Source organism: Schistocerca piceifrons, chromosome 1, assembly GCF_021461385.2.
Source record: "Schistocerca piceifrons isolate TAMUIC-IGC-003096 chromosome 1, iqSchPice1.1, whole genome shotgun sequence".
Lineage (NCBI taxonomy): Eukaryota > Metazoa > Arthropoda > Insecta > Orthoptera > Acrididae > Schistocerca > Schistocerca piceifrons.
In genome coordinates, this window is record NC_060138.1 from 197,458,348 (window position 1) to 197,483,047 (window position 24,700).

Genomic DNA, 24,700 nt, shown 5'->3' on the forward strand with positions numbered 1-24,700 from the left:
ACTCTGATAGTCATTTACAGGGTGGAGAATGATGGTCAGTGGAAAATAATGGTCAGTTTATAGGATGGAGAATGATGGTCAGTTTTCATTGTGGGGAATGATCGTCATTGGGGATTATGGTCAGTTAACAAGGTGGAGAATGATAGTCGTTGCAGAAAGATGGTCAGTTTACAGGGTGGAGAATGATAGTCAGTGGTGAATAATGGTCATTTACAGGCTGGAGATTGGTCAGTGGAGAATGATGCTTAGTGGAGACTGATGGTTAGTGGAGGATGACCACCTTCACCTTGTATACTATTGGATGGGACAATAACGATCAGTTTACAAGATGGCTGCCATTACACTTTGTGTTTAAAATCCTTCATAAACAATATGTGACATGAAAGAGAACTTAGCGTGATACTGTGTAATCAATAGTGTTGTTGTTGTGGTCTTCAGTCGTGAGACTGGTTTGATGCAGCTCTTCATGCTACTCTATCCTGTGCAAGCTTCTTCATCTCCCAGTACCTACTGCAACCTACATCCTTCTGAATCTGCTTAGTGTATTCATCTCTTGGTCTCCCTCTACGATTTTTATTCTCCACGGTGCCCTCCAATACTAAATTGGTGATCCCTTGATGCCTCAACACATGTCCTACCAACCGATCCCTTCTTCTAGTCAAGTTGTGCCACAAACTACTCTTCTCCCCAATCCTATTCAGTACCTCCTCATTAGTTATATGATCTACCCATGTAATCTTCAGCATTCTTCTGTAGCACCACATTTCGAAAGCTTCTATTCTCTTCTTGTCTAAACTATTTATCGTCCATATTTCACTTCCATACATGGCTACACTCCATGCAAATAATTTCAGAAACAACTTCCTGACACTTAAATCTATACTCGAGGTTAACAAATTTCTCTTCTTCAGAAACGCTTTCCTTGCCATTGCCAGTCTACATTTTATATCCTCTCTACTTCGACCATCATCACTTGTTTTGCTCCCCAAATAGCAAAACTCGTTTACTACTTTAAGTGTCTCATTTCCTAATCGGATTTCCTCAGCATCACCCGACTTAATTCGGCTACAATAGTATGTTAGCAGAAACAGTGAAACAGGCAAGAGATTGTGAACTGTACTGTGGCTATACACTCTTTCTCACTCGAGATCCAAACACCAAAAAATGACAAGGTAGTTCACGTTATGCCTCTCAAATTTAGAAAACCACCGCAAGGTTGTACTCACCATCACGAACGATGTCAGTTGATAGGCTGACCAACGTTACAAAGGAAAAGATAAAAATTATCTACTTTTTACAATCTTGCTAGAAGTATATCTTTCTTGCCTGATACTTTTTGTAAGCTCAACATGTCACAACATAGAGTACATCATCTTGATGGAGTCATTGTCCACCGAGCCAGGTGGTGCAGTGGTTAGCACACTGGACTCGCGTTCGGGTGGACGACGGTTCAATCCCGCGTTCGGCCATCCTGATTTAGGTTTTCCATGATTTCCCTAAACCTCTCCAGACAAATGCCAGGATGGTTTCTGTGAAAGGGTACGGCCGACTTCCTTCCCCGTCCTTCCCTAAGCCGATGAGACCGATGACGTCACTGTTTGGTCTCTCCCCAGACAACACAAGCCATTGTCCCTGGAATTCTTTGTGGAATATTTGGATGCCACACTCATGTTATAGTAAAATATTTTCACAACAGAATGCGTGTTGTAAATGATACAGTTCCTTTTGCGCTTTGAATGCCTTGAATCTGCATATCTGTTTCATATTGTTTGAAATGTAAAAGAGAAAGATGTTGCAGATATTCATAACAGGAGGACTTATCGTTTCTTCAACTGTCAGAACGCTCCTGGAAACCACGCCATGTAACAAGAAAGCGCCTATAACCAATGAGCGAAAGTGACATTCTGGATCAAAAACAACGAATCATTGAGGCAAGAAGCAGAATGCTTACCACCAAGTCAGTACTACACAGAGCCACCCACGCAAGGACGCCCATACAGTAGTCTGTAGGGGCAGGGGGAGGGGGGGCTCGACCTGGGGAAAAGTTGCATTTTTAATATTTTAAAAGAAGAATGGAGACTTGTAAGTAGCCATAAAAATTTCCAGTTCCGACCATGAGAAAAAAATGTGTAATACAGACTATTAAATAGTTTTATTGAAGAAAAGCCACTGAATACGCTATATTTTTCCTTTCCCTGGGAGCTAGGGGAGTGTTGCAAGAGTGGCACTGATGACAGACAACCAAAGGGGTCCCTCCATGAAAAGAGACTGCACCCCAAACCATCCCTCCTGGTTGTTTGGCCGTATGGCAGGCAATAGTCAGGCTGGTATTCCAAAGCTGTCCACGGCATCTCCATAGACAGCTTCGCTGATCATTGGGACTCAATTCGAAGTAGGACTCATCACTGAAGACATACTCCACTCAATCAGATTCCAGACCGACAACACCCGTGGCACCCTTAAAGCAAGCCGTAATTCGTCGATGTTCTAAGCGCGGTTTTGTTGCTCTTCATGGCAATCCATCCTGGACTTACATTTCAGAAAGATATGGGAAGCCGACAAACACCGAGAGTTTCTACTGCTTGTCTCCGTGCTTGCCAAATCCTGCCTTGGCAAGAAAGGTCACCAGATCTCTCCTCAACAGAGAATATTTGGACCATTAAGGATAGAGCCCTCCAATCACCTCGGGATTTTGATGATCTAGCGCTCCAGTTGGACCGAATTTGTCACAATATCCCTCAAGAAGGCATCTAACGACTCTGTCAATCAATACCAAGCCGGATAATCATAAGAGCCAGAGGCGGACCAACGTGCTATTCACTTGCTCCATTTGTGAAGATCTTTCTCATGTAAAAAACATCCAAGTTTTCTAGAATTGTAATAATTCGTTTTCCTGTCAAGTTCACTGATCAGCCAGAACATTAAGGCCACCTATCTGATAGCTGATATGTCTACCTTTGGTGCAGGTAACAGCGGTGACGCATCGTGGCATGGCAGCAATCACGACTTAGTAGGTCGCCGGAGGGAGTTGGCACCATATCCGTACACACGAGTCACCTGACCCCCGAAAATTTCAGGGAGGAAGGCGATGAGCTCTGGTGCTACATCCAATCACATCCCAGATGTGCTCGATCTGGTTCAGATCTGTCGAGTTAGGGAGCCAGCAGATCAACTGAAACTCACCATTATGTTCCTCGAACCACTCCGTCACACTCCTGGCCTTGTGACATGCCGCATTCTCTTGTTGAAAAATGCCACTATTGTCGGGGAACATGATCGTCATGAAGGGGTCTACGTGGTCTACAACCAGTGTACGATATTCGTTATCCGTCATGCTGCCTTTTACCAGCTGGTCACGTGACAATTTCAGGCACAGTTGCCGACGTTGTGGTGTTAACAATGACCCATGCCCAGGCAATGGAGGCCCATCGTTAGGAGTGTTCGATGTACTGTGTGTTCAGACACACTTGTACTCTGCCCAATATTAAAATCAGATGTTAGTTACGCCATAGTTCGCCGCCTGTTTTACCAGTCTGCCCGACATACGACGGCCGACATCTGTAATGAGGGGTGACCGCCCGACCCCACGACGTCTGGACGGGATTTAACGTTGGTTTTGCCACGTGTCGAAGACAATCACCACACCTCTCCTCGAACACCGGACAAGTCGTGCAGTTTCCAAAATGCTCGTGCGGATCGTCTGGGCCATACAACTGCCCTTAGTCAGTCTCAGATAGATGGCGCGCCTTCCCTATTCTACACACGAACAATAAACTCACTGATACTACATGCACCGCGTGTGTGTCTGACTAGCAGTCATTCCTAGCCAGGTGACGCTGCTATCGCCTGGACAGGTTCTGGCCGGTCAGTGTACGTTACATCTACCGATGTCCGTCCCAGTCGGACAAATCCTTTGTGGTGCATCTTTTTCAGTCGGACTAGTTTTTAGCTATGCTCGTGGTCTCGCGGTAGCGTTCTTCCCGAGCACGGGGTCCCGGGTTCGATTCCCGGCGGGGTCAGGGATTTTTCCTACCTCGAGATGACTGGGTGTTGTTGTGTCGTCTTCATCATCATCATTCACGGTCGGAGGAAGGCAATGGCAAACCACCTCCACTAGGACCTTGCCTAGTACGGCGGTGCGGCACTCCCGCATCGTTCCCCTACGCTCCGTCACGGAGTATGGGACTTCATCATCATCATCATTACGTCTTCTGTAGTCTCTGGAATGATTTTCATCATCTTTTAAATTTTTAAAGTATACTTGTGTTTTTGTCTGTTCTCGTAACAATGTACTTATGACTACAGCCTCCCGTCGGGTAGACCTTTCGCCGCGTGCAAGTCTTGCGATTTGACGCCACTTAGGTGACTTGCGCGTCGAAGGGTATGAAATGATGGTGATTAGGACAACACAACACCCAGTTCCTGAGCGGAGAAAATCTCCAACCCAGCCTGGAATGGGACCCAGACACTCTGAATTGACATTCTGTCGCGCTGACCACTCAGCTACCAGGGGCGGACACTTATGGCTCTGATATCACTACGATGTATAGCTCAATCATTGTTTATCTCTTGTTGTTTAGATATGCAAGAAATCAGTAGTGTCTTAATAAAACTGGTTCAAGATATAGATGTCTGAGGAGTTCTGGCTATAAAACGTGTTACCACAGCTGCGAATGCCCCGACCACAGAATCGTTCGTATTACGTTAGTCACAATGAGTCTCACCCTTTCATTGTTGTGAGGAGATTCTGGTGGAACAATGTGCGATATATTGTGTTTTTATGTAATGATGCCTTTTTGTTCTGCATTATTTTCTGTTTACCATTTTGGATGATTGGATTAATGACACAGTCTGTTTTGAAAGATCTGCGAGTAACCAGACAAGTAACACCTGTAAGCATGAGCTATACCAAACTGACAGAATTCGAGTGCGATGGGGGATTAGCGGTAAATGTGGGGCGAGTCTGAGATATACAATTCCTTGTCAGTCTCACTGATCTGCACTTGGCAGCGAATAACACTTCTTGTCTTGTCTTAACTAGGACCCAACATCCGAAATTTACGAACATTCACATACTCTTCACGATTATAACACGGTATCCCAGTAATATGATTTGATGTTACGAATTAAGTTGATTTTTCATCATGTAGCGGTTTCGTCTGTTTCATTACAATTACAAGTCAATAATTCAGTTTTCGATTATGTTTCTGGTTGTATACATCCGATTTTATGTGTAGAATGTTGTTTTGTGAGATAGACTTCGTCTGTGAGAAGACGTATCCATCTGTGACTGTAGTTCAATGAGTTTAGTGTGTTGCGCATTGGTTCATTGTTAAATTAAATTTGTGTTTGTCCCGAAAATTTCAAAACCCTTTTCTTTCGGAAATGATTACGTAGTACTGTGTTGTATGATGCTTTGTTCTTGATTCTTTTGTCAGCAACGAAGCCATATGGTAACGTAATTAGTCGAAGCTCATTCTAAGTCGGTTACATGAGACTTCCATCCGCTTCAGCGACCATATTCTATTATTTCGTGTCCGTCTTACGAGAATATTAATCTACGTTAAGGGGTTTCTTCTCAAAATCGAACATTAATGTAGGAAACAGAATCTGCCATGCGTCCCTTATCTTGCATCCAATGACCAAAATTGTGCTCTATTACGGGCAGAATGAGTACAAACGTATGTAACGAATTTCTTATCATTTTGTATTTATAAAATATAACGTGTTTTTGACTTTGATGGTACATGTTCTCGCGTCCGTCAGCCGTCGTAATTTAATTTATTATTTACTACAGAAATTGATTGGTAATGGTGATTGTTGCCGACTTACGTGGTGGTCCTTGATCAAAATGATATTTCATTCAATTTTGATTTACATTTAAAATCTTTTGTGAAGTTTTCTTTTTTAAGAATATTAATCTTCAGTGGAAAATATTTGTTACGTTAATGAACGTTAGACTCGCTGAATCTTAAAACATGAGCATATAAGTTGAACAATGGAATAAACTTTTCATATTAGTTTCCTCGGCTAGTTAGTTCACTTTAAAGCAAAAAATCTTTAGTTATTAATTGCAATTGCGGCCCACACACGCGTGAGAGTATTTTTCTTACCTCCGTTAACCATTGCATTGTAGTCGGAGCCCAGGCTCTGACTCTCGGCTGTTGTACTGAAAATAAGAATCTTAAAGCTACGTATTTTCCATATTTTCTGCAACGTCGGGCGGCTGTGGAGAAAAATGTATATTATGTTAATAGCGGTCGAGCTCTTTTTTCACTTCCGCTCATTTTTATTAGTTAATATCGTCATGTAATGGCGTCGTTGGCTGCATCGGCCGCTGCTATTATTGCACTGTATATTTCTCGAATGCAAGTTAATTCAAGGAAGGCGGATATGAAATCGAGATCACCTCTTACAAATTAAGAATGAACAATAATATTAAATCAATATATTATCTGCTTAATTAGTACAAATATGCTTACCTTTCCCATTCCTCGCAAGATGTCCGTCTACACGCAAACAAGACAACAGAAGAAGTGAAGACGACTAAAAAATTAACAAAAGAGCGTATCTTGTCGTCTCTTTTAGATCATTTTGTTATATTTCTTTGCCCTCGAAACTTACACAGAGAAATTATTATAATACGGATACATGAGAAAAATACGTGTTCGCCTGCGCGGCTACTGTCCACTTATTATTCAATTTTTAAATGCCTCTTCTTTATAGATAATGTTTTAAGTCTTTTCTTGGTATTTCGCTGGGGACGGTATAATGTCCAGTAACATGCCTGTACTCCCCCTACTTTTGATCCATTGGGATTCCTTGTTATAGTAGATCTGTAGTTCATCTATTTCTGAAGCCTTGTACACTGATTTCTGAGTGTTTGAGTGAATTGTTTCCTCTGGCTTTTTCCCATTCTATCCCACTTCTCCACAGCGTACATAAAGTAAACTATGTCAATAGGATCATCACCGTGTGCATGAATTTACGTGATTAACAGTATTAGGAGACTATGTAATTAAGACTGTGTAATTATTCTCGTTGTCTGTGTTTCATGTTTTGCATTACGTCTACCTTTTTTGTAAAGGTACATCGCAATCAAGTGTCAAAAGAACAAATAAAATGCGACCCATGGCGATCATTGATGTTCCACCTCCTACAAATCAGAACGGCATCCCTTCCCATGCTTCAACCTTCCCTTAAGATGTATCGAATATTTCACAAAGGAAACTATCCAAATCAAGACATATCAGATCATTCCATGCACTAACTTTAGCTCATATTCTAATGAAAATCATCCATTGTGTATAGAATTAATAATTTTGTAATTACTGGGGCAATTTAACTGAATAAATTCAGATCTTTCGTAGGTCAAGATGTCTCACACAAATTCAGTGGAATGTGGATTAAGTGATATTGATATATATTTTATGTAGAGGCTTGGGGTGAAGGAGGTCTACTTTTGGTGGTGGAGCTGGGCTGCTAGTTGTGTGGATGGCCTGAAATCCAATCTAGGTGTGGCTGCAGTGGATAGCAGGTATCGCTCTGAGATCATGTCCTAGAAGTAGCAGTGCTGTGTTCTTACATATTTCACATCGAAATACTACAGCTATGACGTTACCAGATAACGGCCGACGTCCCCAAGACATCAGCTGGTCTTAGACGATGTAGAGTGCTTATCGCAGCAACGATCTGTTGTCACGGCTTGCGTGTGGCGTCCCATTATACAGCTTGTGGCAGTCGAGTGAGGTGATGCAGTCAGCATTGCAGGCGTGGTGCTGACTCTGCCTGAGCAGGATCGCAAGCGGTGGCTGCTACAGGTAGCCACACAAATTTGCAAAAATACACAACACAGTACAAGCAGTGTGGGTTTCAACGTGGACAGCAGTGGCTCACAAAGACATCGACGTCGACGGACAGCACAGAGTTGCCTGCACAGGTAATTATGGCTGGGTGGATAGTGGCCTCAGTCATGAACCATGGACCCCAGAGTAGGCAGCCAGCAGCGTTCAGAAGTTACCCAGCAGATGACCCACCGGACAGTAGGCACCAACTCAGCAGCATTCAGACGCAGTGCATACAGCAAGCCCACAGATGGCGAAGACTGTTGTATGATGGCGGCCTCTTGGCCCATGTCAACTCACAGACTAGTGTAGATCTCCCCTGGTGTTGATAGGGAGTGCATACTGCCTGTGTAAAACTGGAGGTATGTATACAGACTCAGTCTGCTACTATATATAAAGTTGTGGCACTTTTATCCTCTAAGCTGCAAGAGGATCGAGGCGCAAGGCTTGACAGCTGTGCAATCCTGACATAATTTCCCCAGATTTTCTGTTCTGATGGTTAATTTGTTATATGAGCCTCATTGTCCTTTATTTAACTAACTTGTGCCTGATTTTATTCTGATAAGCTCAGTAATGTATGTAAATACCGTAAATGTAAATGTGATTCAAAAAGTACTTGAAGTGAAACGCAGCTGGACAGCAAGAAAGTCTATAGCGTCAAATCCCCCCAACGATAGTAGTTGTGAATCTTTGAGTATGGACTCTCAAAAAAAAGACAATTGATTAAAAAAAAGAGGATTGTTAATCTGTATTTTGTGGAAAGAGGACGTGTTGTTAGGCCGTCGCTCAGAACGTATTGTTACCTGTAATGAAAATTGCTATAGTAGGGATAAAACTGAGTAAAGTATGTGTAAGAGTTGTCAAACATTTATGTATACAAATTTTCTGGAAGTGAAGAATAGAACTATCTTGTCTTTGAAAAAGGAGGTGAACTTCATTGTCGTCGCAGGCTATCAATTGACAGAATTGTAAGTGTACAAACTTCACTAAAATAGAGGACAGGATATGTATTCTCTATAGTTTTCATTCAATACGTAACAACCTCTCATAATTTATTAATTACAGTAATTAGATTATGATCTTGTACAATAGTATGATGCTGAACTCCACTGACCAATTTTGATGTAGCAGGACGTGCAGTTTGAACGAACTTTGTGTGCCAAGCAATCTCTTTTTCTCACGAAAAGCAGGCTGCTGTTTGATCGTATTTACTTACAAAAATGGTCTCTTAGGTATGATACGCTACGAAAACATGGGCTCAAAGCTATCCGCAATACGGCCAGGTAACCAAGAGAGTCGTACTTTAACTCTTGAAGAGCAATAACTTCCTCCAAATTATAATACGAGGTGCATTCAAGTTCTAAGGCCTCCGATTTTTTTTCTTATTAACTACTCACTCGAAATCGATGAAACTGGCGTTACTTCTCGACGTAATCGCCCTGCAGACGTACACATTTTTCACAACGCTGACGCCATGATTCCATGGCAGCGGCGAAGGCTTCTTTAGGAGTCTGTTTTGACCACTGGAAAATCGCTGAGGCAATAGCAGTATGGCTGGTGAATGTGCGGCCACGGAGAGTGTCTTTCATTGTTGGAAAAAGCCAAAAGTCACTAGGAGCCAGGTCAGGTGAGTAGGGAGCATGAGGAATCACTTCAAAGTTGTTATCAAGAAGAAACTGTTGCGTAATGTTAGCTCGATGTGCGGGTGCGTTGTCTTGGTGAAACAGCACACGCGCAGCCCTTCCCGGACGTTTTTGTTGCAGTGCAGGAAGGAATTTGTTCTTCAAAACATTTTCGTAGGATGCACCTGTTACCGTAGTGCCCTTTGGAACGCAATGGGTAAGGATTACGCCCTCGCTGTCCCAGAACATGGACACCATTTTTTCAGCACTGGCGGTTACCCGAAATTTTTTTGGTGGCGGTGAATCTGTGTGCTTCCATTGAGCTGACTGGCGCTTTGTTTCTGAATTGAAAAATGGCATCCACGTCTCATCCATTGTCACAACCGACGAAAAGAAAGTCCCATTCATTCTGTCGTTACGCGTCAACATTGCTCGGCAACATGCCACATGGGCAGCCATGCGGTCGTCCGTCAGCATTCGTGGCACCCACCTGGATGACACTTTTCGCATTTTCAGGTCGTCATGCAGGATTGTGTGCACAGAACCCACATAAATGCCAACTCTGGAGGCGATCTGTTCAACAGTCATTCGACGATCCCCAAAACAATTCTCTCCACTTTCTCGATCATGTCGTGAGACCGGCTTGTTCGAGCCCGAGGTTGTGCCGGTTTGTTGTCACACGATGTTCTGCCTTCATTAAACTGTTGCACCCACGAACGCACTTTCGACACATCCATAACTCCATCACCATATGTCTCCTTCAACTGTCGATGAATTTCAATTGGTTTCACACCACGCAAATTCAGAAAACGAATGATTGCACGCTGTTCAAGTAAGGAAAACGTCGCCATTTTAAGTATTTAAAACAGTTCTCATTCTCGCCGCTGGTGGTGAAATTCCATCTGCCATACGGTGCTGCCATCTCTGGGACGTATTGACAATGAACGCGGCCTCATTTTAAAAGAATGCGCATGTTTCTATCTCTTTCCAGTCCGGAGAAAAAAAATCGGAGGCCTTAGAACTTGAATGCACCTCGTACATCACCAAGTGGTGCAGAAGCTGATCATTTAGGGAGGAAGCAACCAAAATTCGGGTACCAGTTACGACCTAAAGTAAAGTCTCAATCAAAATCAATCTCTCTCTCTCCAAACACATATATAAATATTCATATTATAATTTTATAAACTCCACAGTTCTGGCTGTGTAGTAATGTAGCCTTCCACGAATGGCTTCTATAAATCAGCATAATTCACTTGCAGCAGCCGGCCGCTGTGTCCGAGCGGTTCTAGGCCCTTCAGTCCGGAACCGCGCTGCTGCTACGGTAGCAGGTTCGAATCCTACCTCGGGCATGAATGTGTGTGGTGTCCTTACGTTAGTTAGGTTTAAGTAGTTCTAAGTCTAGGGGACTGATGACCTCAGATGTTAAGTCCCAGCATCTTATGCAAAAACAGCTCAACATTCCCATACTGTGGCATCTCCTTTTCAGTCAGTCTTGAAGTTTTGCTGCTGGAAGAGTCAGAGCAGTGGAGCACATTTGTTTCAAAGATCTCTATATAGCTGGTATCACATCCTGGGCGTAGCGTCCATAATCACAAGGTATCAATTTTTAAAACACTTGCCTTTCATCTGGCAGGCTGAACCTAGGATGTTCACGACAGTGAGTCTTTTCTCAAAGAAAGCCTGTGGTGGGAAATATAATGATAATTGTTCTCTTTCAGAGATTCGCAGTTTTGTTTGTGTCAGTGATTCGCGTTGAGTAAGAGCGCTGTATCCGCTTTGTAATCAGTTTGAAGATTGGGGATATAAGATGAACATTAGCAAAAGCAAAACAAGGATGATGGAGTGTAGCCGAATTAAATCAGGTGATGCTCAGGGAATTCGATTAGGAAACGAGACACTTGAAATAGTAGAAGAGTTTTGCTATTTTGGCAGCAAAATAACTGATGATGGTCGAAGGAGAGAGGATATAAAATGTAGATTGGCGATGGCAAGGACAGCGTTTCTGAAGAAGGGAAATATGTTAACATCAAGTATAGATTTAAGTATCAGGAAGCCGTTTCTGAAAGTATTTATATGGAGTATAGCCGTGTATGGCAGTGAAACATGGACGATAAACAGTTTAGACAAGAAGAGCATAGCAGCTTTTGAAATGTGGTGCTACAGTAGAATGCATAAGATTAGATGGGTAGATCACATAACTAATGAGGAGGTATTGAATAGAATTGGGGAGAACAGGAATTTGATTAGAAGAAGGGATCGGTTGGTAGGACATGTTATGAGGCATCAGAGTATGTTGGAGGGAAGTGTAGAGGGTAAAAATCGTAGAGGGGGACCAAGCGCTGAATACAGTAACCAGATTCAGGAGGATGTAGCTTGCAGTAGTTATTTGTAGACGAAGAGGCTTTGCGCGGGATAAAGTAGCATGGAGAGCTGCATCAAATCACATTATAAACAACATGAGAATTAGAAGGGCTTGTTGTAAAATATATAAATATAATGAGTTGTAAAATATATAAATATAATGAGTGTGTAGCGAATATAAACCACTGTAAGAGGACCTATGATAGTTATGAATTTATGAGGCTACTGTATGGTCGAATAAAGTAGAGTAGAAAGGGATGCTAAGGAGCTTGGCAACGTGCAGAGGCTGACCTGCTTAACTATAAGAGGCGAAATTAGCAGACCATCCACTGCTGGGATCACGCTGGACATGCCTCCATTACATCTTTGGGTTACAATGGAGGCAACAGCGAGGTCATACAGCTGGAAGTAAATGGATACTTTTAGGATAACCAGAATCTCCCAGTATCCAATATAGTGAACGTTGCCGGGAAAATGCCAGCTTATCATACAACCACTTCTGTCTTTCAGTGTAACAACTGTAAGAAGAGAGCAGTGTAACAAGGAACAACGTCACTGTTCATCAGACATTGTCTTGTTTACTGACAGCTCCGAAGCAAATGAAGACGCTGGGGCTGGAGTACAGCCTACAGAATAACCTCTTTCGATAAGCTGGCCACAGTCTTCCAGGCGGGGGTATCAGATGTCAGGGTGTGCAGGGTGGAGAATTTACATATGTGCTACAAGGATCGTAGTATCTTCATGGTGCTACATTTATTTACAAAAACCAGCAGCTGTGAAACCTCTGTCACTCCCTGTAATGAGGCCAAAGATTGTTTAAGAATGCCATGAAGCCCTTGTGGGACTAGGAGAAAGTAAGAGGGAAATCCTACTGTGCTGTGGATCCCTGGTAGCTTAGTATCTAGAGCAAGGTACAACCTGATAGATCGATTAGCGCAGGGACGACGACTCCATTAAGTGGACCGAAACCTGTTCTAAGCATCATTAAGACGATGCTAAAATGAGAACAACTTAGCTGGGTCAGCAGACATCACGTAGAATATTGGACTATGATCCAAAAAGGAAAACATGGCAAGCTAATTTTTTTCAGAAGTTCTGTAATCGCAGACTTCAACAGGAGCCAGATTAAACTCGTGGTAGGACTGGCCATGGGTACTGTCAGAGACCCCTACACACGATGGATATAGAAGAAGAATCCCCTGAGTGTAGACTATCTCATGAGGAGGACGAAACCTTTCACACCTAATCTTCCAACGCGAAGCGCTGGAGGGCAAAAGGCACAGAATACGCGGGTGATAAAGCGCTGAAGACATTTTGTCAAATAAGGAACAAGTAAAGAGTCTCCTACTACCTTTTAAAGGTACTGCTTGGCTTTACTAGAATCACAAAGAATGAAACCACACCTTGCTAGCAACAGTGTCCTTTTTGTCTCCCTGCTCCAATAAAATCAAATTAATCAACAAATACAACGTAGTTGTCAACTGTGTCAGATTCTAATATAAGCCTTTTTGACAAATAAGAATCCATTTTTCTGACTGCACACAAGCAAAGTTTTCTATGGTGCAACGAAAAATCTCATGTACAAGTGCACTAATACTTTGTGTAGTCACTTAGTCACAATTTCTTCAAACGACTATGGACGCAATTGAAGTCGGTAGCAAACATATCTATAAAAGCATATTCTTCTATTTCTTACATGCATTACCAATGGGGAGTTGTTCTCTAAAACCCAAGTTAAAGGCTAAAGTGTTGAATAAATACAGATTTACTGACTAACACCATTTAAGCATTAACAAAACGAAATACTTAAAGTAGTCATCATTTGATACCCATTATTTCTATTTATGGGGATAATTAAACCTTATTATGTTACTTCAGATATTTTTATTCTTGATATGTTTATGTAACAAATGATACATGCAGGATGTTGAACTACTGATAATAATGTAATTTGCATAAAAATAATATTCTGTATGGAAGATATTTATTCATTAAAACTAACAGTACAAAGTGCTCATTTCTTATTAAGGTGTAAGTCAATTTATGTTAGCAAACATAACAATGCATTCATTAAAATAACGCTGAAAACTGGAAAGAGTAATGGTGCATAGTGATGTATTTTACAGACAGATATTGCACATTAATTGTTTTCTCGTAGTGCTTTTTACTAACTCAAATTGTAGTTTAAAGACAATAAGGAAGACTGCAGTGAATTATTTATAGTATTCGAAAGTACCAATTCACTGCTTTTTGTTTATGGTGTGAGCTGGATACTAGTAGTCTAAACATATTACTTTGAAAGAGCTGCGTACAACACAGAAACCACTGTCTCATTATAGTTAAGAATTAATATTTAAGAAAAAGTTCCTTTGTTCCTCACATTATCATAAACCTTTTTCATTAAGTAGTGTGTGATGCAAACTAGACGGTGTAGACGGTGTCCTGCTGAAATGCATCGACACAGCTACACACGTGGCTGATATAGGCAGTGCACTCTGGATCATGGTGCAGTGGGTTCTCCCAGCAGCACTGCCACTTAGGCTGCCACAGGCCAGCCGGTCCTTGCAGAAGGAGACCTCAGCACAACCGCCTGCTCGCTGGGCAGTCGCAGTGCGTGTCCATCCACCACCAGCCTGCCAACACGACACAACAGAAACGCACTCACAGGATGCAGTCACCAGAACTCCTCACCTACCCACCGCACCGTCACATATGTAGAGTGTGCAGAAAATATCTTGGTTCATACACGCACAATTGGCGCGGCAGGGAAAGGTATCGATGAGGTGAGGACAGCATTATGAATGGCTTCTGCAGAGTAGGCGAGGCGCATTTCCACAGCTGAGCCTACGTACAAGCATATATTTCAGATAACTTGTAAGCTACAGCTAGAGAGTCTGTAAACGATCCCATTAACGGATTACATCGGTACAAATAGTAATTCGACAAATACATACTTTCAGAGTCAATAGTTTCTCACTAGAGTGCCGAAAAGGAAAAAGTTACAAAAACAAGTGATCATGTGCTGCCAGTAGGAAGTACAATAAAACGTAAACGTCTTACAAATGTACTGTGACGGACAGTGTCAGCTGCTGCGATACTGACTTAGTGAAATAAGGAACATGTGTCATGTGAAAATTGCATCAGTCCCATGATAATCTTTATAGCAATATCGCGTAAAAATAAAAATTTATCCACTTCAGCTGACGAGAATTCTTCCGGGTTGTATGGCCGTGGTCCATGGAACTCTTCTATTCCTGATATTTTGTCCATTGGGCATCTTCGGAGGTACTCCTGGTTGTGCTGAGTCTTGTCAACTATCGGTAAGACTCAACACAACCAGGAGCATCTCCGAAGATGTCAACTAGCTTAGTTCTGTACTAATCATTCTACTCCTCATACAATTCAGTTGTAAGATCTTCACGGCCAAGGATGTATTGTACATGCATAGCTTTTGGGAACAGTTTCTTCACATTCGAAGTAAACTCGACCGATCGCTCTCACTAGCCCCTTGTAGACGTTATTTAGGTCCGAACTCTCCCTCCTTCATACACATACCACCCCTGGGGGTCTAGAGCTCTCGTTCGTCAGTTGGTAGGTTTCCTGCTCGTAGGACCACGCAACCAGTCTGTTCAGTAGTTGGTTAACTTATTTTATTTTCCTCTGGGTGATGAAGTCCTGTTACAGTTCGAAATACATCTCTGTTTTCGAGCCTGCTTAAGCGTAGATTCTCCTCAAGGTTCGTGCAGTCAGTTGCTCCTTTACCGAGTTCTTGTTTATTGTTTGAATCTTGTAATGTGTTGGTTTTCTCATATGTGTTTGTCGTTAGTGCTTCTGTGGTATTTGTGTTTGCCTTTGTTATTTGTTTCCTGTTGTTTGTCTCTTATAATGGGTATGTTTGTTGAAACTTCCTGGAAGATTAAAACTGTGTGCCGGACCGAGACTCGAACTCGGGACCTTTGCCTTTCGCGGGCAAGTGCTCTACCAGTGAGCTACCCAAGTACGACACACGCCCCCTCCTCACAGCTTTACTTCTGCCAGTACCTCGTCTCCTACCTTCCACACTTTACAGAAGCTCTCCTGCGAACCTTGCAGAACTACTACTCCTGAAAGAAAGGATATTGCGGAGACATGGCTTAGCCACAGCCAGGAAGTTTCATATCAGCGCACACTCCGCTGCAGAGTGAAAATCTCATTCTGGAAACATCCCCCAGGCTGTGGCTAAGCCATCTCTCCGCAATATCCTTTCTTTCAGTAGTTCTGCAAGCTTCGCAGGAGAGCTTCTGTAAAGTTTGGAAGGTAGGAGACGAGGTACTGGCAGAAGTAAAGCTGTGAGGACGGGGCGTGAGTCGTGCTTGGGTAGCTCATTGGTGTTGAACTTAAATACCCGAGTGTTCATTGGCAGGCAGTTTGGGACAACATAAGTTTAACCGTCCACACTGCTGAAGTGGCGTCCACATGATATAAAGTGGTAAACGATGTTATACCCACTAATGAAAGGTTGCATAGAATCGGTTTAAGTGACAGTGATAAATGCATCCGCTGTGGTCTGGTCGACACCTTACGCCATCGCTTCACTTGTGGCGGTCATCTCATTAACTGGAAATGGGTGCAGCAGAGGCTGGGCCTGATTACCCGCAGCAGCCCAGCCAGCCACTGCACCGACATCCTGCTCTGGCCGGACGCGAAACATTTTCCTGCTACCAAGAACAACACCGTGATGTGGCTGTTAGGACAATGTGTGACATATATCATCATCCACAATAGTGAAGATAATCTCATTAGTTTCGAGGCTTACATGAGAACGGCCCGCAGGAAGATGAAACGTTACCCAAATTTCAGGAAGATGTTTGCTAACATGGTAGACACAATTATTGAAAAACAAGGCGTAGGGTAATTCTCGATGCCGTTAAGGACACAAATCACATGCAAGACTATGTAGCGAACAAAATAAACAACGAATAAGGGGTTATACCAGTTCTTAGGACTACTCCCGACTTCTCAATGGTGTTATTAACTTCATTATGACGTTTTCATTAATTTATGTTCCTGTGCATCTCTTGTTATCCGTTTGTGTGCTCCAAATGACTTTGAGTTTGGACGGTTATGAATCAAATGACAGAACTGTCATTCCAGTTAAGACAATCAATTATATATATGTTTGCGTTTCGGATCTATGTCTCTGTCTGGACTGAAGAGGCACACAGTTTTAATCTGCCAGGAAGTTTCATATCAGCGCACACTCCGCTGCAGAGTGAAAATCACATTCTGGTATGTTTGTTGTTTGTATATACAGGGTGGCGCAGATGGATCGGGTGGTTTTAAAATACTTGTCAAACTGTCAATTGTAAAGGTATTGGATGGAAATAAAGTGCAAAACGTGTAGTCACAATGGAAGTTTATTAACAAAAAAATAGTAATGTTAGTTTTTAAAAATTACATCCATCAAATGCCCTCCTTCTCGAGCGACGCATTCTTGGAGTCGGTCCTTAACGTTCCGCATTGCCCGCTCAAGCACATCACCAGGAATTGATGTGATTTCGGTGTGAATTGCTGCCTTCAACTCCTGAATGGTCCGGGGTTTGTTCATGTAGACCCTTGCTTTTAAATAGCCCCATAAGAAAAAGTCACATACCGTGAGGTCCGGCGAGCGAGGGGGCCAATGGACATCTCCATTACGGGAAATCAAACGGCCAGGGAACAGAGCGCGTACAGCTTGCATTGATATCCTACCGGTATGTGCAGTTGCCCCGTCTTGTTGGAACCACATATTGCCCATGTCGTAATTGTTCTCTTCAAGTTGTGGGAGAAGAAAATCTTCAATCATGTTCACATAACGCTGCGAATTAACAGTAACCGCCTGCTCCCTTTCATTTTCAAAAAAGTAAGGACCAATTATCCCTACCTTAGAAACCCCACACCAAACCGTCACTTTGTCACTATGGAGAGGCCGTTGGTGTAGATCTCTTGGGTTAGTGTCGGCCCAGTAACGGCAATTTTGCTTGTTTACGTATCCGCTAATGTGACAGTGAGCCTCGTCAGACATCATGATAATCAGGTTTACATCTTCCAATAACTCCAACATCTGTTGGCTAAACTGAAGCCTTTGAAGATGGTCTGTTGGGAGAATCTTCTGTACCAACAGGATTTTATAGGGGTGGAATTTCAGTTCTTCGTTAAGAATCCTTTGAAGGCTCCGACGTGACATTCCAAGAGCTTGAGCACGACGTCTCGTTGATCGACGTGGGCTCGCAGTGACATCGCGTCTCACACGCTCCAGGTTCTCAGGCGTTGTTATTGTTGGCGGTCTAGGCGTCCATTTTGGAGCACATGAACCAGTAGTGCGGAAATTATGCACCCAACTCAATATCGTATCTCGCTTAGGAACACTACCGCGAGGTGGGATGTTGAAACGCCGGCGAAAGGCACGCGTCACAGCAACAATTGACTCGTTATTGCGTATGAACTCTTCCACTGCGAAAACACGATGCTCAACGGACCACGTAGCCATCGCGACTGACTGCCAGCCTGCAACTGAAACTTCCCATCCCCCCCCCACCACAGGACGAAGTCGCCGAACACCTGGCTCCCCCCCTCCAGACGTACAGTCCACTTCAAAACCACCCGATCCATCTGCGCCACCCTGTATTATCGGTGTATTGTAGCAGTTTTGTTAATGTTTGTTGCCTGTTGATAGGTATGCTATGCATCAGTTCTTTTTTTTCTGATATATTTATGGCCACCACATGTCGTTTGTCTTTAGTAGTTTCTGTCCTTATGACGTCACTTTCCTGTTTGTTTCTAATGTTTTACTCTCAGATTCTTGTCTTTTCTAGTCATGGGTACTTCCACTACGAAGAAAGCGTACTGGTTTCTTGTACAATTTGCAATTTGTGGTATCGTATTCAGATATGGTTGCTGATAATATTTTGTTGTTTTGTGGGTTTGACATAGTTGTTGTGTTTACTTGTCTTGAATCTTCTTGTGGTACTTGTTGTTCTGGTGACTGGTGTGTTTCATAGTCATGCTGTAAATGTGTATGAATGTCTCTCAGATGCTTTGACGTATTTGCATGTTTGTCTAATTTATGTGATATCGCTGAGTTTTCGTTTTCCCTGCAGACTGCTTCGTTTTCCAGCTCCATGCGTGTACACCTGTGAACACGGGTATTATCACTTTGGAAGGCGTGAGCATCAACAGCACACTCATAACGTTGATATAGAGGGAAGCCCAACCCTTGGTTCATGGTGACCTGAATGACTCGAGTTATGGCAGGAAAAAAAGAGAAAATAAAATCACAGGACCACCTCTGGCATGGCCCACACCCATTTCACACACTGGGGATTAAAAGAATAATTGGACCGTCAGTGCACTCGACGAATTACAGCCAAAAATAGAGCGTTTGGGACCACGCTACATGCCAATCAGCTACTGTCGCAGTTGTTCTCTCCATGTCACTGGGATCTTTTTACTACCACTGTTTTCAGGCCTGGCACACCCTTCCCTAAAGCGATCAATGTGCTCCATTAAGGCGATGATTAATACACACTGAGGAGACAGAAGTCATGGGATAGCGATATGAACATATACAGATGGCTGTAGTATCACGTAAACACGGTATAAAAGGGCAATGCATTGGCGGAGCTGTCATTTACACTCAAGTGATTTGTGTGAAAGATTTCCGAAGTGATTGTGGTCAAACGACAGCAATTACCAGATTATGAACATGGAATGCTAGTTGGAGCTGGATGCATAGAGCAGTCCATTTTGGAAATCGTTAGGAAACTGAATATTCCGAGCCCCAATGTGTCAAGAGTGTGACGAGAATACCAAATTTCAGGCATTACCTCACACCGCAGGCTACACAATGGCCGATGGCCTTCACTTAACGACCGAGAGCGACAGCGTTTGTATAGAGTTGTCAGTGCTAACAGACAAGCAACACTGTGTGAAATAACCGCGGATATCAGTATGGGACGTACGGCGGACGTATCCGTTTGGGCAGTGCGGCAAAATTCGATGTTTATGGCGACAGCAGCAGAAGACCGACGCGAGTTCCTTTGCTAACAGCACGACATCGCCTGCGGCGCTTCTCCTTGGCTCATCACCATATCGGTTGGACCCTAGACGAGTGGAAAACCGTGACGTGGCCAGATGAGTCCCGATTTCACTCAGCAAGAATTGGTGGTAGGATTCGAGTGTGACGCAGATCTCACGTAGCCATGGACCCATGTTGTCAACAAGGCACTGTGCAAGCTGGTGGTGACGCCATAATGGTGTGAGCTGTGCTTAAATGGAATGTGCTGGGTCTTCCGGTCCAACTGAACAGATCATCGACTGGTTATGTTTGGCTACTTCGAGACCATTTGCACCCGTTGATGGGCTTCATGTTCCCAAAAAATGATGGAATTTTTATGGATGACAATGCGCCATACCACGTGGCCACAATTGTTTGCAATTGGCTTCAAGAACAGTTCGAGTGAAAGATTTGGGCACACATAAAAATGAAGTGTCGTGTGGCTAGGGCCTCCCGTCGGGTAGACCGTTCGCCTGGTGCAGGTCTTTCGATTTGACGCCACTTCGGCGACCTGCGTGTCGATGGGGATGAAATGATGATGATTAGGACAACACAACACCCAGTCCCTGAGCGGAGAAAATTTCCGACCCAGCCGGGAATCGAACCCGGACCCTTAGGATTGACAGTCTGTCACGCTGACCACTTTTTTTTTTTTTTTTTTTTTGATTTTTGATCTTTTATTAAAATCAAAATAAAGTCTCCATATAGAAATATGCATGTACATATTTCACAAACAACTGTGTTTGCAGTAATATCACACTTCAATAACCATAGTTTGCTGTTTGGTATCACCTTAATACATGAACAACAACAATGTGAAAATATACAACACAGACATGTGTGTTGTATTCAATCACAACTCAGCCTATGAAACATCATTAACATAGTTATTTCTGTATTCTATTGTCCATTAAAAATTGGTCAAATATCACATTCTCTGAATATCAAATACGCGGCACTGTGTGTCATCGGAAACTGTTACCAGTTCTCGGCCATCCACAGATACACAAATGTCTAAGATAGAGCTTCGATGTCCACTCAACTGGCCAACTTCTTGATTATTCTGAACATCATATATTCGTACAGAACCATCTAAGCTGCCTAAATATGCTACAGGACTATCCTTCCTCCATACAATAGTTGTTATGCCGCAATCTTGTTTTGAGAATGAACGCAGTGCCTGTCTGCTGACATCCCAAATGAATAGGCAACCATAACAATTTCCTGATATAGCAACTGGAAAAGATGGATTTTTGTAAAATGTAATTGTCTCAACACAAAATTCTGCTGCGTGATCATCATCTGCAGAGTCACCACCTGCACTACCAGAACTGTCCAGCTCCTTGGTGTCAAAAACACTAACTACTCTTCCAGTGGCTGTTGTGATGAAAGCTACAATTCCATCCAAGTCACCAGACATAATAAGGTTGTCATCATGGAATGCATCTAACGCTGTGACACTACTTCTGTGTGCATCACCGGATTTGATATGTTGTATTACCTTGACTGACTTTATATCAAATACTTTTATTGTTCCTGACTCATACCCCACAACAAACCTTTTTCCATCTGGCATAATAATTCCACTTTCTGTTTTCTCTCCAGATCCCGGAAGGACCTTAATTTCACCACTCGGAATTTTAAAAGCAAAGATATCACCAGTGGCAAATCCACAAAACAAAACATGAGCTGCAGGGTGCCACTTCATCCACTGAAGATCACCATAACTGTCATCAGAACTCCAAGCCAGAGTTTTGGTTGGCACTTTCCATACCTGGATAATTCCAGACATATCAGCAGTTGCAGCATACATTCCATCATGGCTGAACCCAACACAAGAAACCGAATCCTTGTGATTTGTACATTCAAACAAAATTTCTCCTGAGCTTGTGTTCCACACATATGCTTTTTCATCTTGTCCACCTGTTATCACGAGCTTGGATTCTTTTGGTTCAATGTCACAACAGAATACAGAACCTATGTGGTTTGTGAAAACAAGTTTTGAATCGTCACTTGTTGGTACCATGGCCTCTGCACCTTCTTCTGCCTGCCCAGTATCATCGTCGTCGTCATCGTCATCATCATCATCATCCTGCTCCAAGCCTTCGTCAAGTTCTTCAACTGAAACTTCTTCATACCACTGTATTTCTTAATCAATATTTTCTTCTTCTATGAAACCTGGATCATCATCCATTATTATTTGTGGTGATTCTGGAGGAGTATCCAGAAATACCATTTATCCCACCACCAACTTAGTTTCTCTCCTTGCTGTTAACTTTGATGAGTGACCACTCAGCTACCGGGGCGGACTGGGCACACATGAAGATTTATGGGACTCAATTCAGAGCTCAGTTGGTGCACAAAATCCAGCACCGTCAGCACTTTCGCAATTACGTATGGCTGTAGAGACAGCATGGCTGAATATTTATGCAGGCGACTTCCAAAGACTTGTTGAGCCCATGTCACGTCGAGTTGTTACACTACGTTACACTACGCCACGCAAAACGGAGGTCTTAGACGATACTGGGAGGTATCACAGGACTCAGTGTACGTTCTTTATGCATGAATGGTTGTGGTGCTAGAAAGGCATATGAAAAAGTGCGGAACTCTTTGATGTTGACGGCAATCAAATGTAGAACATTTGCTTTTTGGGACACACAAGATAGCAGTTCCGCCTCATAACAACAGATTGAACTGGAAGGTTGCCAAAAGCCCATTCAGGGAATTTATGGAGTTAAATTTCGGTAAACTAATGATAATGCCCTGGATTGTATCTCTGGCTAGCTTGTATGACGTTAAAAAAGCGCCAAAGATTTTCTTTATTGTAATGCTGAATATTATTCTGTCAAGTTTTGCGAGTTTAGCTGTTACTTGGAATTTAATGTGAATAGATCTATTGACATGATCAGATACATGACAGAAATTTAGAAGCTTTAACTTGCTTTTACGTTGGAAATTATACTTTACGTGAAGCATTGCAACGTATGAATATTTTTTATCTCTAGACTTTACATGTCAAGTGATTACTGAAACAGTGAATGCTACTGTTGTTGTTGTTGTGGTCTTCAGTCCTGAGACTGGTTTGATGCAGCTCTCCATGCTACTCTATCCTGTGCAAGCCTCTTCATCTCCCAGTACCTACTGCAACCTACATCCTTCTGAATCTGCTTAGTGTATTCATCTCTTGGTCTCCCTCTACGATTTTTACCCTCCACGCTGCCCTCCAGTACCAAATTGGTGATCCCTTGATGCCTCAGAACATGTCCTACCAACCGATCCCTTCTTCTAGTCAAGTTGTGCCATAAACTTCTCTTCTCCCCAATCCTATTCAATACTTCCTCATTAGTTATGTGATCTACCCATCTAATCTTCAGCATTCTTCTGTATGAAAGTTACTAGAAATTCCAATTCAGCAGTAACTGATTGTACTGCAATTGTCATAGACAGTGGCGTACCGAGGGGGGGGGGGGAGGGGTTAGTTTAAAGTAACTTAAGTTATAATACAGCAGTTACTGGTTCTAATGTATATGAGATTAAATATTGACCTTTGAATACTTACAATGACAGATTGCAAAGTTTGGCAACAGCGAAATATGGTACCATTAACTTTTTAGAAATTTTCTACAATTTGCGATGCTAAGTCGAGCTTCGGCTCTCCGCTTGTCGGTACATGTCGATACACTTGGTGTCAACTGTCAACTGAAAAATAAGTAATGTAACGCTTGTGTTTCGCACAAGAATGATTCTGTGCAATGCTTTCATATTACCGTGTTCCTTCTGTCTGTAATTCATACCGTAGCTGCTGATTATCTGCATGCATGCAGGCCTAAAGTGGCGTCATCGTACAATGGACAGATAACACTGCCCCTCCAAAGTCCCTCAACGTGGGGACAAAATTATCCTTCCTGTTTATTCCGCACCTTCCACTCCACAGAGGTCGAAGCGTATCTTAGCACCGACAACTTATATAAACAACATCGATACCTACGGAGCGGAACTATGGCGTCTGAGACCACTAAAACATGAAGTAACAGAGACGTAGATCAAACAACATAGTCATTACCAAAAACTTGAGCGCATTTAATGCTTTAGACGCAGAATGGCTCAAAGTTTCATTCTTAGTGGTGTAACAATTTATCCATAGACGTCCGCAACGGAAAGCAAAATGGGGGACTTCACCGCCACCCTCCTCCCAAAATCTGGAGTACAGAATTTTTGGACTATACTTACTGGATAATAGTCAGTTCTCTGTTACATAATATGTTTTTGTGTCAACTATTCAGTTTAGTTTTTATGATATGGCATGTCTCGAAACTGACAAACTCATTTGTATAAAAAAATGGGAATTACAAAATAATATTCCTCCTCTTCGGAAAACCTTCTGCAGACACCAATGAGTATAACTAATACGTAACTTGCACCTGTCTCCTATACTGTAACAACACCTAGTTGTTGCGCCCTAGGGTCACTGACCAGTCACTAATGATATGTTGTTTACTTGAGGATTAAAAGACGAATACAGTCTGCGGAAGTTTTAAAATGTTTCGTCCCTCCGACGGCAAGAAGGGTGTTTGCAGTTCAAATGGTTCAAATGACTGAGCACTATGGGACTTAACATCTGAGGCCATCAGTCCCCTAGAACTTAGAACTACTTAAACCTAAGTAACCTAAGGACATCACACACATCCATGCCCGAGGCAGCATTCGAACGTGCGACCGTAGCGGTCTCGCGGTTCCAGACTATAGCGCCTATAACCGCTCGCCCACACCGGCCAGCGGTGTTTGCAGTACTTAGTGTG

General features: G+C 42.8%; 2 protein-coding genes across 2 annotated transcripts in view; both read right to left on the reverse strand.

Annotated features, from left to right (window-relative positions):
• Positions 1-24,700, reverse strand: part of LOC124799212 — a 333,002-nt gene that overhangs the window by 208,369 nt on the left and 99,933 nt on the right. Inside the window, exons 11-12 of the mRNA XM_047262783.1 lie at positions 20,884-22,041; positions 14,300-14,460 (exon numbers count right to left, since the gene is read on the reverse strand). Coding sequence (XP_047118739.1) covers positions 14,300-14,460; positions 20,884-22,041 — 1,319 coding nt within the window. The remainder of the gene's footprint in view (positions 1-14,299; positions 14,461-20,883; positions 22,042-24,700) is intronic.
• LOC124786197 (angio-associated migratory cell protein-like) lies at positions 20,576-22,171 on the reverse strand. Its single transcript, XM_047254243.1, has one exon. It carries the CDS (start codon positions 21,925-21,927, stop codon positions 20,830-20,832), a length of 1,098 nt encoding a protein of 365 aa, XP_047110199.1. The 5' UTR covers positions 21,928-22,171; the 3' UTR covers positions 20,576-20,829.

Coding starts and splice junctions, on each gene's coding strand:
- LOC124786197 (XM_047254243.1), bottom strand. CDS start 21,927: ATGGTACCAACAAGTGACGATTCAAAACTTGTTTTCACAAACCACATA.